The sequence below is a fragment of the Tupaia chinensis genome, unplaced genomic scaffold (assembly GCF_000334495.1).
Source record: "Tupaia chinensis unplaced genomic scaffold, TupChi_1.0 Scaffold000271_1, whole genome shotgun sequence".
Lineage (NCBI taxonomy): Eukaryota > Metazoa > Chordata > Mammalia > Scandentia > Tupaiidae > Tupaia > Tupaia belangeri.
Genome location: NW_006159752.1, coordinates 2562510 through 2581639, shown reverse-complemented (window position 1 = coordinate 2581639; position 19130 = coordinate 2562510). Strand labels below are relative to the sequence as shown.

Below are 19130 nucleotides of genomic sequence, written 5' to 3'. Positions count from 1 at the left end.
TGTGTGTGTGTGTGTGTGTGTGTGTGTGTGTGTGTTTCTGCACTCTTTCCTCCACCTCTCTGTGCCACCATAATGGTGCACACGGAAGTCCTGGCTGGTGTCTGCAGCGAATGCCAACAAGAGCGAACACCAGGTTCTTACTAGGCCGTGGTCCACAGTCACCACCCGGTTTCTGACTGTGATGAAGCAGCTACACGGGCGATTTTGAGATCACTGAAGACCACAGAGCTGGACAAACTGCTGTGAACCTCACAGGCAGGTTGAACAAGTGTGACTGATCAGCCCCAGACATGATGTGCAACTCAAAGATCCAGGGAGATGGCAGAATGACCCGCTCCCATCTCCTCAGTTCGGTTCCACTGTACTGAGCACCTCAGCTGGCACCGTGGGCCACGAGGAAGCAAGAAGGAAACACACAGGACGGAAAATCCTGCGATTCTTTTTCTAGGAATGTTAATACACACATGCAAGTGAAATGTCTTCGTGGAATCTATTTATCTGTCTGTAAAGATTCAGTCTAGGCTCCGGATTCTTCTCCAACTGGTTACTCAGTCTGGGAATTCTGATGGTCTAACCCTGTTGCCAAATCCTTATTTCTGGTGCTGGCTTCAGTAAGGTCACCTTTCAGGCCCTGGAGTGGCGATATATATTGGCTTCCCGTGACTGGCTTCAAAAACCTTCACGAGTCTCTCGGCATCCTAATCCTTCCTCCCATGTACCTCCTTTCTTCTCATTCTGCTGTACAAAATTCAAGCCCAAGCACTGCTCTGTCGCATCCATTCTACAATCCCCACGGGTGCATTCTTTTCTGGCATTGTTACTAAACTGAGATAGCTTGGGAGGGCATGCCATTTGGCAATTTATCAGCTTAGAATTTTGCCTAAAAATAGCCAAGACTGGGACCAGCAGATGGCATAGTAGTTTTAAGACGCTGGATTTCTTTAGGGCCGACCATGGTTCAAACACCGGACCCAGCAGCTTGAGAATCATGCTGTGTGCATTTGTCCTGGACCCAGCAGCTTAAACTCACTCCAGGCGTGTGCGCGTGCGTGCCCAAGATCCCGAGAGGAGAATGGAGTAGAAGGGATTGCTGCGTGGCCATCCCCCCTGGCGGGGGTGATTTCTCGCTTTCTATCTCTCTGTCTCTCTCTGTCTTTCTGGCAAGCACACGCGCCCTCTAGCAAAAACCTCTCAAAAAACAAAAAAAAAAAAAGTAAAGCTTTTCATTGCAATGAGTCATCTCCATTTCTGCCCAACTATAATTTCACATGCCAAATTCTGCCCCATAACACCCTAATATGGGCAGGAGCCACTGACCTTCCCCCCAACCAATATCTGGCTTTGTCCAGTGGCAGTGAACGGACCAACCCTCTCGCTCTCTCCTCCTTTCTCTCACTCCCCCTGGCAAACACAAGCATCTCTTGGCAAATTTTGTTTAAAAATCAGTTTTTGAGAGAACTGGTTAATCTAACAATAACCACACATTTTAATCTCTCATTAAGTATTTTTCTTCCCTTTTTCTTCTTTTTGTTGAGAGAGATTTTTGCTATAGGGCGCGTACACTCACTGGAGAGACAGACAGAGAGACAGAAAGGGAGAAATCACTCCCCAGAGGAGATGACCACACCGCAATCCCTTCTCCTCTGTTCTCCTCTTGGGATTTTGGGCATGCACACACAGATGCTCAACATGAGCTTAAGGCACTGGGTCTAGGATCAAACCATGGTCAACTACGTGGGAGTCCAGCAACATAGCCATTATGCCATCTGCTGGCCTCGTCACTACGCATTTTTCTAAAATATCTCAGTAGCTAACACCTGCCTCTCAATATCCTACAGAAGGAAGAGCATTCCCCTTTTAGGAGCAGTGAAGAAAGACGACACAAAATGGCGAAGAACACGCAGCAGCATCGGTAGCCAGGCAATAGTAATTACCACGGTGTGTTCTCCTACTTTCCTACAAACACCACCCACCACCCAGTCACTGCCATGCCCAGGCCGCCATAATGAACATCAGTCACACTGCCTGACCTCAGCTGGGTCCCTAGGAGGGTGGAAACTAGACAGTGAAGCAGCCCCCCCACACTAACGAGCGAGCAGGTGCTGAGCCCCAGAGAGCACCAGCCGTCATCTGGCTCCCGGTTTCTGAATCAACGCCTGACCTCCAGCACTGCTTCAGCTGGTCAGGCTGGAGGAACGGGTGCTCCTTCCTCCCTCTCATCTGCCTCGGCACTTGATTAAAAGGGTGACCTCACAGGCACAGGAAGCCCACCTGTCCTTCTAAACAGTACGGTTACCACACCTGTCTCCCACATCTCACGGCTCATTTACAGCTCCAAAGGGAGAAGGATCTGAGCAGAGCTAAGATGTCTGTGTAAGAAACCAGCTCACAGACAGGCAGAAATCCAGACAAAAACACCGGGGAGCAAGCAAAGAAACATGCACATCGGTGTTATGTACATGTATAAACATGCATGTGTTTAGATGCATGCGTGTGCATATATGTACATGCGCACACATATGTCCTGTTAGGGAAGGCTAATGGTGTACAAGGCAAACAACTCACAGACACACACAGACTAGAATTCAGCCCTTAAGGGTGGAAGGAACTCATGAGCGGGTCAATGACCGGAAAGCGAGAACAGCAAACACATGCCACCAGGGAGACACGGAAGGCCAGCACAGAGGCAGGGGTCACAGGAAACGCTTCAGAGAGCAGGCTGTTAAAGAGAGCACTAGAGTGTGCCCCGGCTTTGGAGCAGTCGAAGCCAACGGCCTCTAAATTACCTCCTGACAAAACCTGCCAGCTTCTCCATAAGGTGAGCAAATGATGAGGGTTTCGTTTCTGAGAGCCCACTCTATCGGGGACAGAGGCTACTTAGAATGCAGAATCAAACAAGAATAGGACGTAGCCACCATCTGAAACGTCACCAACACTGAGCACGTCATCTTGGCTATCAGTGGCTCACTTGTATCTTGACTTTCTCTGCCATCAGCCGGCTACTTCAGCAAGATGGCACAGAAGGAAAAAAGATCCCCATTCCCTGTGCTTGTCCTTCTTCTCCACGTTCTCTCCCCGCTGGGCCTATGAGCTAGCACTATGTCATTTTCATACGCCCGCGGAACCACTGAGGATGTGGACAGACCCAAATCTAGACTAAAAATGTAACGTTAAACATACGACATGACACAGCCCTTCTCTCGTGTTCTTGGCCCTGCTCGGTCCCCAAAGGCTTTACTAGGCAGAGGTTCATTTCAGACACGAGGACCTATGACTGCTTTCAGTGGTGTATCATGGCACCACAGACACCCGTAAGTCTGCTGGAACACAGGCCTTGCATTCGTTCAAGACGAGGAAAACGCTTAGCAGTAGGTGGAAGAATTCAGTGAAACATGGAAATCCTTTGATTTTGATGGGCTACAAACAGACATTTTACTCATGGAGTCTTTTCCTGTTTGTCCAATATCTTAGTTAAATGTCTAATACATAAACCTGAGGAAAAAATTGTTCTCTCAAGTTAGAAGAGATGACTTAAGTTTTCATTCACTGCCGTTATTTTCTTTTTATGAGTGAGAAGAGAGACAGGTGGGTCGGTATTTTGACAGAGTGTTGCTGTTGCAATCCGCTGCCCCAGTCTCTCAGTGAGCTAGGAGTATAGGTCCACACTGCCGTGCCTGGCCCGCTCAGGTTGGTCTGGAATCTACACCCAGGCCTCCCATGTTGCCCTGGCCTTGCGCAGTGGAGCCTAACACTGTGCCAGTGTGCCTGGCCTCACGACAGCCAGACCTCAGTGAACGACCTACCTTTGCAATGACCTCTCTGACTTCTCCACATGGCGAATCCCCTGTCTCAGTCTGTGTGAATCTCCGGAATCCCTTTCTCAGTCTCTGTCTCATTCCAGCAGTCAGTTCATGTTCACTACGTGAAGCAGTGTCAATCCACGAGACTATGGATTGATATTTCATTTATAAATTTGTCCTTTATTATACACACGCAGTAGTATTCAGAATAAATGGAATAAATGGAAATAATGATGTTGATTTATACTATTGCATTATGGTGTGTCTTGTCACTTTCTGACGCTTTCGTATGGATAGAATTACATTACTCTAGTGTGGTGCCCCGTGGTATCAACTGAGAGATGCATACCCTACGGGATCATGACACACCACAAGACATCCACCTCTAAGGTCCTCACTTACCCAACAATTCACTTAATAGCCTAGTCATAGAAATATAACTCAGTCATTAAGTGAGGAGTGTCTGTATTGTTATTTTTGAGAAATTATTACACAGTGGAAAAAATCCCATAAAGGTAAAAATAAATTTCAGGCATCTGATGTTTACTCACGTTGGTCCAGAAGGAGGATAGGTCGATTTTCTGCAGTCTTCTGTCCACTAAAAGAATAAAATCAAAAGTTTAAGAAAGTAACTTGCTAACGGAAGAAAACGATTTGCAAATGTAGTTACAGTTTATGAAGACAAAAAAATCAATTATGATTTTACCCATCTAGGCCCTTTCTCTGCCTCTTAAAATAAGTCCTCTCTGCCCAAGAAAACTTCTAAAACCCCAAACCATAATGTACATTTTTGGTCTGAATTCAATTTGCACAAGTGCCGGCTGCAATTTGGCTCAGGCAGTGCAAACGCGTGGAAAGGAGGGAATGTAAGGAAGCAGATGAAAATGTTATGAAATGTCAGATTGACTTATCACTAAAAATAAATGATAAGATCCTGAGTTTATGGGCCAATGCTATTGCACTCTGCCCTGGGATCTGCATCCCAAACCAGATTTTCAAGATCCACGGCCTAAGAGCCCTTATAAGCTGGCCCTAACCTCTCCCAGCGCTCCTGTGTTTACAGTGCCACGCGAGTCCTGCCCTTGCTCGCTCACCCGTTCGCATCCACGTAAGTACTGTTCTCTCTGCGTGGAACGTCCTTTTCCTCTCAGGCGAATTTCAGGCTTACCTTCTGAGTGCCAACTCAGACACTTTCTTTTTTTGTGTGAAATCACTTCTACCTCCCACATGAAAAGAGCCATTCTCCTCTCTCAAGGACCTGAACGCATCCCATGGCCATATTTATGACGTCGCACTGCGATACCAGACTGTGTTCCCCAAGGTAGAGCAGTCCCCAATACTGCACGGACTGCCTGAGACTGTGGATGAATGAGGACCGCTTCAGGGAAAGTTATTCACGCTTGGAAACAAAACAGCATTGTCTCCTAACATACAAGGATCACAACGTCCATACAGATTTATGATTCTCTCATTATGAGTTCAAGATGGCAAGTGTATTTAACTCCTTTCCCCTGGAGACTCAGTACCATACAAGAATCGTTTTTAACAAGTATGAATCGGGTTGCCTGTAGCTTAGTGTGCGCGTAAACAGCCAGATCCCATGTGGCTGACCATAGTCTGAATCCTGCCCCAGCAGCTTGAAAAATACACCGGGTACATATGCATGCATGCTGTAAATCCCGACGGGATGAAGAGCTGGAGGAAAAATGATTGCGGCGTGATAACATTCCACTCAGGGGATCTTTCTCTCCCTCTTTCTGTCTCTGAAGAATGCATGGACTCTCTGGGAATTAAAAACAAAATACTGGGACCAGCAGATGGCATAATGGTTATGTCATTGGACTCCCACATAGTTGACCGCAGTTCAAGTTCCAGACCCAGCAATGTAAAACTCATGCCAGGTGATGGGCATGTATGCCCCCAAGATCCCAAGAGGAGAATGGAGTTTCCTCTAAGGGACTGCAGTGTGGCCATGCCCCCCAGGAGTGATTTCTTGCTTTCTGTTCTCTGTTTCCCTCTGTCTCTCTAGCGAGTGCACACGCCCGATAGCAGAAATCTCTCAAAATAAAAACAAAAAACAAAACACTTAGGAACACTCAACAGTGGAAGTGCAAGGCTTGGAAATTTCACACTACAGAGCACTGTGTTAAGAAACTAAAGAAGTGAAGAAATGAAAAGGCATTCATGCTCATGAATCGGAAGACTTAATATTGTTAAGATTGCAATATTCAGCAAGCTGGTTTACAGATTCAGTGGCATACCCATCAAAATCTCTGCTGGGCAGCAGGTAGCATGGTGGTTAAAGGTGCTAGATCCACATGGCTGACTATATGGTTCAAGTCCCAGGCCTGGAGACTTGAAAAACACCCCAGGCACATCTACAAAATCCTAAGAGGAGAAATGGAGAGGGGACTGCGGTGGGGCCATCCTCCCTGGGAGGTGATTTCTCACTTTCCCTCTTTCACTGTCTCTCTCTGGCAAATGCACGTGCCCTATGGCAAAGTACAAAAGGAAAAAAAAAAGTCCTGCTGCCTTCTTTGCAACAATAGACAAACTTAGTCAAAATTCATATGAAAATAAAGGGACCCATAATGCACAGAACAATCTTGAAAAGAAATGAAATTAGAGGACTCGTACTTCATGATTTTAAAATTTAAGACAACAGTAAGTACAGAGAGTATTATAGTAAGACTTACTGAAATTAGTAAGATAATTTTTATTTAATAAATAAGCAAAATAAGTACAATAAAATTTACTGTAAACACAGTATGTAACAGTAAGCCTTGACTACATTAGTCGAGACAGTGCGGTGCTGGGATAAGGCACATAGAATAATGGAACAGAATCAAGACTTTAGGGGGTCATCAGGTGGCATGGTGGTTAAGGGCACTGGACTCCCACATGGCCAGCCGCAGTTCAAGCCCCAGTCATGGTGGCTTGCTTTCTCACTCTCTCTCTCCTCTCTCACTCACTCTGCCTCTTTCTGCTTAAATTAAAAATAAATAAATACATAAATAAAGTTAAAATAATTCTTAAAAAAAAAGAATTAAGACTTTAGAAAGAAACTTTCATATTTATGGACAATTACATATCATGTATGTAGTGAAAGACTTAGATCTAAAGAATATACAAATCTTACAACTCAATAATTAAAACAATAGGGACCAGCAGTTGCATAATGGCTATGTCTATGTCACTGGACTCCCATGTAGTCGACACAGTTCGAGTCCCGGATCTGGTGGCTTAAATTCACGCCGGGTGCATGTGTGTGTGTGCCCAAGATCCCAAGAGGAGAATGGAGGAGAAGGGATTACGGCGTGGTCATCCCCCCTGGGGGGTGATTTTTCGCTTTCTGTCTCTCTGTCTCTCTCTGTCTTTCTGGCGAGTGCACATACTCTATAGCTAATAATAATAATAATAAAACCAAACAACCCAATTAAAATAGGAGCAAAAGTCCAAATAGACATTTCTTAAAAAAGATACATGAATAGCCAATAACGACACAAGAGGCTACTCCACATGATTAGCCTCCAGGGAAATGCACATCAACCCAAGAGGTACTACTTCTTGCATGCTAGGATGGCTACAGTAGAGGGACCTAAGAGCCGTAAGTGTTGGTGAGAATGTGAAGAAACTGGGTCCCTTAGACAGTGCTGATTGGGTATAAAATAGTGAGGCTGCTTTGGAAAACAGTTGGGCAGCTTTTCAAACAGTTAAACAGACTTATCACATGACCCAGACATTCCGCTCCTACACATACCCTAAAGAGATGTGAAAACACTCACCCACACAAAAACAGGCTAGTATGCAAAGGTTCACAGCAGCATTATTCAAAATAGCCAAAAGTGGAAACAACTCAAAACTCTAAGTCCTGGGGCCGGCAGGTGGCATGGTGGTTAAGAGTGCTGGACTCCCACATAGCTGACTGCGGTTCAAGTCCCGGACCTGGCAGCTTGCCTTCTCCCTTTCTCTCTTTGTCTCTCTGTGGTCAAATTAAAATGAATGAATGAATAAAGTTCAATAAAATAATTTAAATAAAACCTCTATGTACTGATGAACGGATACACAAAATGTGGTCTTTCCATGCAACGGAATATTGTCTGGCAATAAGAAGAAAGGAAGGACCGATAGCACACACTGCAAAGAAGGTGAGCTCAGAAAACGGCATGGTAAGTGGGAGGTGCCAGTCACAAAGGACCACGCATTAAACGATCCTCTTTAAAGGAAGTGCACAGAACAGGCAGATCTGTAGAGACAGAAAATAGGTCCGTATTGGCTAAGGCTGGGATGAGGGCTAGGTGATGAGGGGTTTCTTTTTGGAGTAATAAAAATGTTCCAAACTGGACCAGAAAGTAGTGTGGAGGTTAAGGTATTGGATCTCACGTGGCTGACTTCATGGTTCGAATCCTGGACCCAGAGGCTTGAACATCATGCCAGATGTATGTATGTGCATGCCCCAAACCCCACAAGAACACTGGAGGAGAAGGGATTGCCATGTGGCCGTCCCCATAAGGGAGTGACTTCTCACCTCCCCCCAACCTGTCTCTCTCCAGAGAATGTACACGTGCCCTATGGCAGAAACAAACAAACGAAATAAATAAAAACTTCTAAGATGGTGGTAATGGCTGCACCACTGTGCTCCTGTACTAAAACCATTAAATTGTACATTTTTAATTAATTCATTATATGGTATGTGAATCACCTCTAAATAAAGCTATTTTTTTAAAAAAGAAAGGCTGAAGGGTGTTGAAAGTGAGCTAGATTCTTATCCATCCTTGCGCTATAACAACAGATGATCTTAGAGCGAATTAATTCAAATACAGTACAGACATATTATCAATATCAATATTCACAGAGATAACCAGGGGAAATTAATTTTAGCAACCAACATGATAGAGTACTAATCAATGAAAAGAGACTAGCTGAAAACAACTAATATGGCACTAGTGGGCTTTGGCTAAGTAATACCCTTGACTAGGTAAGTACTGGTCAAGTAAGTGCAGAACTAGTTAAATGTGTTTTCTTCTAGAGAAGAAGGCTGGGGTAGGAAGAATGGAAGAATGGAAAGAATGGAAAAACTGTAGCATTTCATTTTATTTGACATTCTTTAGCCATGGCCACTTGGTTATCAATGTTTAAATATTAAATTTAAAAATTGCATGATTTTATTTATAGTATGTGGAAGATTTTCAGAGACTGATTCTCTGGCATTATTTTAAACCATTTTAAACTATTATTCTCTAAAATTATTTAAAAATAATAACAGCTTCTGCAAAGGAGGGCATGGTACTCTAAATTCACTAGTTTTTTTTGTCGTTGTTGCTAAATTTAGAAATGGATACCCAAAAGTAGCACTCCACTTAAGAAACTATTTTATTTATTTTTTAAGATGTATTTGTTTATTATTTGACCAGAGAGAGAGAGAGAGAAAGTGAGAAAGCAAGCCACCTGGTCCAGGACTCAAACTGTGGTCAGCCATGTGAGAGTCCAGCACCTCAACCACCATGCCACCTGCCAGCCTCAAGAGTCTAGAAATAGTAATGTTCCAGATGCATCATTTAATAACAACTATTATTAACCTTTTCTTTCTTTTTTTTTTTTAAGAGAGAATTTTTGCTATAGGACATGTGTGTTTGCTGGAGAGACAGAAAGTGAGAAATCACACCCCCGAGGGGGATGGTCACACCGCAACCCCTTCTCAGGATCTTGGCACACACGCACATGCGCCCAGCGTGAGATTGAAAACACCGAGCCTGGGACTTGAACCACAGTTGACTCCATGGGAGTCCACTTAAGTCACCATATGCTATCTGCTGATCCCAGGCACATTTCTTTTGAGACATCTGTGAGGGAAGCGAAACGTGCTCTGTTAGATACTAGGAGAAAACATGACCTGGCCCAGGGGTAAGAACTAGGGAGCAACCTAGAAAGAATACATGTGGGAGTCAGGTTGACAACCATGGTCACCCTGGCCAAAATAAACAGACATGAAATCTCCAATAGGACCTGGCTGCAAGAAAAAGGGTAAATGTGGGAACAAATAAGAAAATCAGCAGCTGTGAGACCGAAGTATTCCAGGTGCTCAGAAGGTTAGCTTGGGGGTTAGAGAGGAGAGCTCCACGAGGGAGGGACACGCAACGTGGAACCTCTGTACAGCCCTGACACAGCATTACGCTGAACTCATTGGCTCCTGAAACTTCCTTGCTATCTCCCAATTGAACTACAGCTGGTTTTAGTAATAAATGTTATCAAGGTAGATAAAAATTTAAATAGATGACTAGGTAAATATTTTAAGCAGATGATAAGAACAGATACTGTGTAATCTGCTTGGTACAGGTCCTGCTGTGTCACAGGGGACGAAAGCAAACGATCTCTATCGTTTCCTAAGGGCAAAGCCAAGTGGTACACATCCTTCAGTGTATCTGAAACCCTTTGGAAAATGTGTGTGCGTGTATGTGTGTGTATTTATTTATTTTTGCAGAGAGAGAGAGAGCAGGAGAGGTGTTCTCAATAGGCTCCCCACGCTGCAACCCACCCCCAGCCTCTGCCAGCCTGAGTCACTGGCATGCGTGTGTGCACCAAGCATGTAGAAAGAGACCTGAGACAAGAACCCAGGGCTCCCACCTGGGTCTAGTTCTGTGACTGCTGTGCTACCATCTGGCCCCTGGAAAATGTTTTTAAAAGACTTTCGGGAATCAGGACCAGCAGTTAGTGTAATGGCTATGTCGTTGGACTCCCACGTAGTAGACCATGGTTCGAGTCCCAGACCCGGTGGCTAAAACTCGCTGGATGCATGCATGCCCAAGATCCCGAGAGAAGAATGGAGGAGAAGGGAATGCGACATGGCCATCCCCCCGGGGGTGATTTCTCGCTTTCTGTCTCTCTGTCTGTCTCTGTCTGTCTGGCAAGCGCACATGCCCTATAGCAAAAACCTCTCAAAAAAAAAAAAAAATCACAGAGGAGAGGGGATTGCGGTGTGGCCATCCTCCCTGGGCAGGACTTCTCACCTTCTCTCACTATCTCTCCGGCAAGCACACGTGCTCTCTAGCAAAAACCCTTAAAATAAATAAATAAAGAAGGTGTCTTGTAGAATCAGTGAGCATCTCATGGAAATGTATGCTTCTAGTAATGTACAAAAAAACAAACAAACAAAAAACTCGGAAAACCCTCTTATGCTCATCTTGTTCATACACTCAGAAATAGACACTGAAAAATAACTTAAAGAAATTAAAAAAAAAAAAGGGCATGTTTCTTGCGTATGTAACAATTCAGGGAGCCTGTAAATGTTTGCATTTATCTGTAGGGCTTAGATGGGATGGCAACTCTAACTACTGACACTTAGGTAAGGGTGTGAACAAACCCTAGATAAGGCAAGGACCTTCCCTAGCTGGCTGACGTACTCCTTCCCAGCATCTGAACAGAGCCTAGCACACAGTAGGCATGCAGTATTTTTTGAGTGAATAAATAGATAATACCTGTGTGTTCCTTTTTATGGAATACTGAGCAAAAACAGATGCAGCACAGTGCCATAAAATTGGACAGACCACATGGTGGCGCGCTGCTGACATGCTGTGCTCCACAGGCTGGGACCACAGGTTCGAGTCTGGTCCAACAGAAAATGAGTGTGCCTATAATTCCAGCCACACTGGGAGGCTGAGGAGGAGGACTGAGCTTGAGGCTGGCCTAGCCAACACAGCCAGACCCAGTCTGACAGAGCAGACAGAGCCAGGCATGGAGGTGTGTGCTATCATCCCAGCAGGGAGACTGAGGCAGAGAGACCATAACATGGGGAGATCTGGTCTTTCAAAATAAAGTTGCCTAGGCTAGATGGGGAGGTTTTGGGAAAGACATTTTCCGAAACTTTGGGAAATTCACTGCTAAAGTTGACTCAACCGCTAATGTCAACCAGGTTATCATTCATATGAGTCTTATCAAAATAAGTTTGCTTTAGCAACTGTGATATTTCATTTTCACGACCTTACAGATCTGCTCAAGTCTCTCACTTCATCTCTCTCACTTCAGGCCCTCTCTTTCCCATTGGTTATATTTAGCATATAATTTGTAATCTTGGTTGTTACTGTTTTAAGTGTGTTATATTTCTAGTTTGAAGTGCTATACAGTGTGAACCAAAGTAACGCCATTTTAAGTTGGGGACTCAAGCCAAAATGACTCGGCCATAACCCAAAGACTGCTCATCCAGATAAGGCACCTCACCCAGGGTGGCTGCCTATCTCGGAATGACGTCAGAGACCAGATGGTAACAATTGACCATCTGGGCACCATAGGGCCACAGAAGGCCACTTTCCTTGCCACGAGACTGCAGAAACTGCCTGTAAAAGCCCAGACTTTGAGCAGCTCATCAGCTCTGTCCTCTGCTTGGGCCAGATCCCGTTTCGCTGCACCTGAGACCTCACTTACTGCCAAAGGCTCTGCCGGTTCCCACACCAACTCCTCCTCTCCCAGACGGTCGTCCGCTCCACCGTCTTTGATGCTCCTCTGTCGGCCACTAGCTCGACCACCGTACTCTAGGATCACCGGGTGGACTGCTCTTCTATCATCTTCGCCCTCGGCCACCCGACGCTCGGTCAGCTCGTGCCAGCCGCCACCATTGTTCTCTAAGATCTTCGTGGAGCTCCTCTCCGGCTCACTGATTGTGCCTCGTAGGCGCCCAGCGTGCTCAGCACTCGGCCTCCTCTGCTTCCTGGTAGACTGCACTCCCCGTCACTGCACCGGCATTAGGACACCCTGTGCCTTGCATCTCTTCATGACTTGTAAGCCCCCCTTTTCCCTGTGTGATCCCCCATTCACCCTGTGTGATTAAAGCAACCTGAAAGACAAACCTGAGTCCTGTCCTCCTTCTGCGGGCTCAAGCACAGACTGGCTGTATCTGCTTGGGCAGCTAGGAAGAGTGAATCGAATTTCTATTCAAGGTCGCGCTTCCTTGGCACTAGTTACTCCCTCCATTGTTTTGGCACATGACACCATCACTCCACAGCCTGCCACACTCCATTTTCTGTCCCCAGGACCGCTCTGGCCAAGCTGACCAAAGGCCTCCAGATGCCAAACGTAATGGCTACCCAACAGCTCAAAGGTATTGAATACAGGTCCCCTGGCCCTCTTCCCTGAGCTTCCTGTTACACTAATCACCAACCTCTGTCGGTCTCTTCTCTGCCTGTCACAACATGCAAACTACTGAGTGTGTGCCCAGATCTGCTCTTCTCTTTCTAGATCCTCTCAGTGGGTTCATCTGCGGTAAAGGCTTCAGGACAGCCTCATGCCTACGACTCCCAATCGCTCTTCTGAGCTTCAGTCCCTGCGGCCTGCTGGCTCTCTCTGCACCACCTAAAATGCAATAAACCAAAATGAAAACGCTCTCTGTTCCTCAGCCCCCAAGCTCCTCTGTCCCCACATTGCGGGCACTGAGGCCTCAGTCTGCCCTGCTGAGCTCTGCGGCATGTGGCGACCATGCTCGCGCCTCACTCCCTCCTGCTCGTCCAGTCCTTCCTTCTGCTCATTTCACTTCCGGCTTGTCTGCAGAATCTCCGGTGCTCCCCCTCACCCCCGGTGCCACCCTATCCTATGCACATCATTTTCTCCTCTGGATTACTCTCCTCAGATTCACCCTTGCTTCCCTCCATCCACACTGATCTTTTCCACGGGAACATTTCATCTTGTCCAAAACCACCCAATGGCTTCTCATTGTTTTCAGCATAAATTCCGAAATCCTTAACAGGTCTACAACACTCTGAATGACATCTTTCCTCTCTCTTTCTCTGTTTTTGGTGCTGCTCTGTCACCACCTTCTCTCTCTTCTAGTTTTGCTCTACGGCACTTTTGACAGCTGAGAGTCAGAGAAAGAGAGGGAAAGTGAGAAATCACCCCCACCAGGGGGATGGCCATACCACAATCCCTTCTCTTCCATTCTCCTTTCAAGATTTTGGGCATGCATGTACAGGACTCGAACTATGCAGTTGGCATGTGGGACTCAGCCACAATAACCACCATCCTGCCTGCTGGCCTCACCACCATCTCTTGAAAGGTGTTGAACAGAGCCAGTAATGAAGAATAATTCAGGAAGTCATTCTTAAAATATGCATGTTGTAACAAAAAACAAACTCCTACAAATATTTCAAATCAAATGGCTTTTGTTTGAAAAAAAATTTTTTTGCCATCTTTTTTTTTTTTTTTTTTTTGTGTGTGTGCGTGTCCAAGATCCTGAGAGGGGAATGGAGGAGAAGGAATTTTTTTTTTTCTATAGGGCACATGTACCCACTGGAGACTAGAGAGACAGAAAGTGAGAAATCACCCCCTCGGGGAGGATGGCCACACTACAATCCCTTCTCCTCCATTCTCCTCTTGGGATTTTAGGCACACATGCACCCATGCCTGACGTGTGTTTCAAGTCTTCAGGTCCTACCTGAAACGCAGTTGGCCATGAGGGAGCTTAGCAATGCAATCATTTATGCCATCTGCCAATTTTAATACAGAAGTTTACTAAATCTGTTCATTTGTTCTTTAAGATAGTTTTTTAAAGATATATCTTAATAAGATAAAAAATACTTTATGTTAAACTTTCCAATTAGATTTCATATAAATATTAGACATGTAGGTAAGAATTATTTGTTTTACTTGCTTTTTTTAAAAATTTGCCAGAGGGCCAGTGCATTGGCCAGAGAGAGAAAGAGAGAGAGAGAGAGAAGAAGAAAGCACCCTTTTCCCAAAAGGAGTGTGGTCACACTAGAATCCCTTCTCCTTGATTTCTGCATCTCGTAGGGATTTGGGGGCATGTGCACACACGTGGCTGTGTGCTTTTCAAACCCTACCCTTAGCTGGCCATGGAGGACCCAGCTCCCTTAACCCCAGGCCATGGGCCAGCCCTGTTTATAACGTAAAGCTGGCGCTTGTTACATTTATCAAAAGTAGTTTTGAAATTTCTTTTGTTACCAAGAAGCTACAAAGAGTAAGTCATATAAGCACTGAAAGCCTGTTTCTATTTATCAGAGGAAGAAGTCACTTCACTTCCTCGAAGCTCCCAAAGTGTTTTCAGCCAGGGGGTCCCAGGATTTCTTACGCCACTTAAAAAATTAAGAGGGCCTCCGGACAAGAGAATCCACATTGTCTTTGTATTTTTTAAGAGAGATTTTTGTGATAGGATGCATGTACTCGCTGAAGAGAGAGAGAAAGAGACAGACAGACAGAAAGTGAGAAATCTCCCACGGTGGAATGGCCATGCCGCAATCCCTTCTCCTCCATTCACCTCTCAGGACTTCGGGCAGAGTTTTAAGTCACTGGGTCTGGGACTCGAACTATGGCCAACTACATGGGAGTCCAGCGACATATCATTACACCATCAGGTGTCTTGAGAATCCACATTTTCATTTTGCCAAGTGGAGACGTTAAAGCAAAGCAAATTCTCTCCCACGGAACCTCTCCCTTTGACATTATTTTATTTTTAAAAAGAACACCAGATTCCATAACCATGCTCCTACTGGGCTGGACTCAGGGATGTCTTCAGACACGAACCTGGAGCCTTCCCATGGGGGTCAGCCTGGTGGAGCATCCTGGCCCTGGCCAGGTTATTTCAGTTTTCCTCTTGGACACAAACCACCTCACAGAGTACTTAGCTCAGACGAGTTACCCCGAGACATGCAAGGACAGGACAGTCCAAGGCCCCTTCGTGATGTCAAAAACAAGAGCGCAGCACCGTCCACGACAGTGCAAGCACCTCTTTCTCTTGCAAAATGAATGTCTGTTACTTCCCTACTCAGTCATAGAACTGCCCCACTTTCTAGAAGCCTCTAACCTAGGGCAAGCTCCTGATTCCCCAGACCTCCCCTCAAATCACACAGCCAACATCCAAACTCAAAAATGGGCTTTTTTCACCCACAGCTGCCCAGCGTGCACACCCCTTCACCTCGAGAATGCTTAATTGAGTCTGTGCAACAACCAGTGTGTTGCTGGAGGTCTCTGGAGGAAGGCATTGACGGTATCTAAGTATTAAGTTCTTTTAAAATTCACACAATCCCGGGACCAGCAGTTAGCATAATGGCTATGTCGCTGGACTCCCACATAGTCAACTGCGGTTCGAGTCCCGGACCTGGTGGCTTAAACTCACGCCGGGCGCGTGTGCGTGCGTGCCCAAGATCCCGAGAGGAAAATGGAGGAGAAGGGATTGCGGCGTGGCCATCCTCCCTGGGGGGTGATTTCTCGCTTTCTATCTCTCCGTCTCTCTCTGTCTGTCTGGCGAGCGCACGCTCGATCACACGATCCCCACCACTCTCAAGCAAATGAATCCCCTGCCCACACTAAAGCGATGAAGTGTGTTTCTCTATGACCTGTTTCGGTCTTCGTCCACGTGGACATACTGTGTGTATTCTTTTTTTTTTTTTTTTTTTTGAGAGGTTTTCACTATAGGGCGCGTGCGCTCACCAGACAGACAGACATAGAGACAGAAAGCAAGAAATCACCCTCCAGGGAGGATGGTCACACCGCAATCCCTTCTCCTCCATTCTCCTCTCGGGATCTTGGGCACACACACACATGCGCCCAGCGTGAGTTTTAAGCCACCGAGTCCGGGACACGAACCACGGTCGACTACGTGGGAGTCCAGCGACATAGCCATTATGCTAACTGCTGGTTCCCCTGTGTGTATTCTTTTAATTGCAAGAGGGTGCCTGTGTGCATCAGAGACAGAGACAAGGAGAGAAGGAGAAGGAGAGGGAGAGGGAGAGGGAGAAAGCAACCCCCAAAGGGATGTGGTCATGCCACAAACCCTGCTCTCCTTCTGCACTGTCAGGATGCCCGGTGTGCGTGCACACGCACCCGGCGTGTTTTTCAAGTCACGAGACGGGACTGTAGCAAGGGTGGCCATGTGGGATCCGCCTCCCTTAACCATTAGGCTGAGAGGCCAGCGGCCATACTGTGTGCTTTTATATTACTGAAATCACCGCAGTTTCCACTCTGCTTTTGGCTTCATACTACCTCACCCTGAGTTTATTCTTCAAGCATTTCTCCTTCTTTACAGGAATAAAAGTAAAATCCAGGAACGTACATCTTGCTCCCACTTCCAATACCCAACCTGAACTGGCCAACACCACCCGGGTACGGCCTCAGGGGCACCAGGTTTCTGCCTACCTGCTAGCAAAGGAAAACGCGCTCTGATTGCTTTAAAAGGGGTGAATTACGAAAGGGCAGACTGGGCGACAAGGGCAGAGCAGAGCTTCTGTAAACAAGAGCGTGACTTCTGGGCTGACTTTTCTCGCTCTAGACCTACTTCCTCTTTCATAAAACGAGAGTCACTCTGGCCACTCACTGTCCCTTGCAGTCTGTAATCCTGTGACTTCCTTGTGGGAAAGAGCCACCAGACGGGCGGTCCCCTGGCTGTGGAGCAAAAGGCACCGCCGGCAAGGCGAGGCCCTCGGGGATCTCACGCCCTGGGTCGGGACTCAGCCTTTCCAGGCGCTGAGCAACCTGCCAGATTCCTGCGCAGAAACTTCAGGACAAAGCATCTGGCCGCCAGCACAGGACACCAAAGTCACCGAGCAGTCTGTCGCTTGATGAATGCACACAATTCGACAGAAACGTTTTAACAGTTCAGGACGCGACAGCCTGCAACTGGTGGTTCCAGTGCAAACGCTCCAGCGGGCGCCAAGTGCAAATCACACCCCGCTAATCTGCACAGCCCAGGACTGCCCTGGAAGCTGTTCTAATTTCAGCTCCTGCGAATCCATCCGGGACAGCAATCACCAGCCCGCTCTGCACCCACCCCTCTGCGCGCGCAACCACAGATCCCGGTGAAGATGCCTTCCCGGGCTAGTTGCGCCCGGCGCTGCCCTCTCCTGCACCTGCGCCCGCATCCGCCCCGCATTCGAGCTCACCCACCGGCGGCGCGTGCTGCGCCACGGAGCCCGTGACTGCCGCCACCACAAGGACCACGGTGATGAGGCGACTCTGGGCCAGCATCTTTCCAGCCGCCAACGCCGCTCAAGCCGCCGGGGGCAACTCCTGGGTGCAGAGCAGGCCGCGCCCCGGCTGCCGCGTGACCACGACCCGGGACCGCACCACCTGCTGGGACAAGGGGAGCGCGCGGAGGGCACCAGGCGGGAAGGGGAGCACGGGGTTTCTCAGGGTCCAGGAGAGGGCGACCGGAGGAGGCAGCCTTTGGAGACCGGAGGAGGAGCCGGAGAGTGGGAGTGGCGTCTGCGTCCGGAACTTGACCGTGCTCGCTGTCCCTCCCCACCCGGGCAGTGGTTGGACCGAGCCGGAGCCCCGCCCCGGTGGGTAGAGCTGGGCGGTTTCTGCCCTGAATCCTACCCGGATTGCGCGGGGGGAGAGTGCGGGAACCTCCTGCCGGCCTGGTGCCGCGGGCCAAGGGTCCCCAGACCGACCTGGACCACGCCCACGAGACGGAATCAGAGTCTCAAAATGCAATGTGACCCGCATCTCTGTCCCTGCGAAGAGCTGGCCTGAAATGAGTCGGGGTGACCCTGGGGTCACTGGGCAGCGCGCAGTCGTCGGGGCCGGGGAGAGGGATCCAAGGAGAAGTTCCAGGCTGTGAATTACCCCTCTGGGCTGTCACGGCAGAGCTGGCAGATCAGAGTTCAGGCTTCGGTTTCGTGCGCGTAGACAGGTGGAAGGGTCAGGCGGCCGAGTGTGCCTTCCGCGATGCAGCCGGGCTGGCCTGGCGAGCCGAGCCGAGCCTAGCCAGCCCTGAGCTGCAGAGAGACTGCCCGGCAGCCTGCTCTGAACCACAGGTCGGCAGAAGTGCTTGCTTGGTTTTCGTGCCATCGCAGACACGGTGACCTCGGGAGGGTGACAACAGGAAACCCTACCCTCTGGGTTGCACTTTCTGGTTGAGCCTCTCTGACATCCCAAGCAGCATTTTTTAAAAGGCTTCAATTAAACTCAGCACACTGCCGCGGACATCGTGCATTCCCTCCATCGCGTGTGCGCGAAGAAGCACAGTTTAACCTCCGCCTGACTTCCTCAGTGAGTTGCAACCGCTCTCTTGTTGGAAGTTGGGAAGTGAAAATTAATAGATGCGTTTCCGCTGCTGCTGTTTTTATTTTCCCCTGGATTTGTCTGGTGTGGGAACAGGTTGGAGACTGTTGCTCTCTTTAAGGAGGAAGCTTGACTTTTGAAATAGAGCACATGATTAAAGCACATTTGGGTTCCTGCTTTCACAATAAGCAAGCAAGTCATAAAAATAGTCACTATTTGCTTCAAAAAAACCCTTTACTGTGGACTTACAGTGTGCCAAGCATTTCTTCTGTCACCCGGGATTAGCAACAAGAGACAAGAAGTTCCCCTGTGCGCTGTACACTACGAGAC

General features: G+C 47.6%; 1 protein-coding gene across 1 annotated transcript in view; it reads right to left on the bottom strand.

Moving 5' to 3' along the window:
* ASAH1 (N-acylsphingosine amidohydrolase 1) overlaps positions 1 to 17924 on the bottom strand; it is a 40087-nt gene extending 22163 nt beyond the window's left edge. Inside the window, exons 1-2 of the mRNA XM_006149685.3 lie at positions 17682 to 17924; positions 4352 to 4398 (exon numbers count right to left, since the gene is read on the bottom strand). Coding sequence (XP_006149747.1) covers positions 4352 to 4398; positions 17682 to 17762 — 128 coding nt within the window. The 5' untranslated portion in view covers positions 17763 to 17924. The remainder of the gene's footprint in view (positions 1 to 4351; positions 4399 to 17681) is intronic.
* Between the last annotated feature and the right edge of the window lie 1206 nt (positions 17925 to 19130).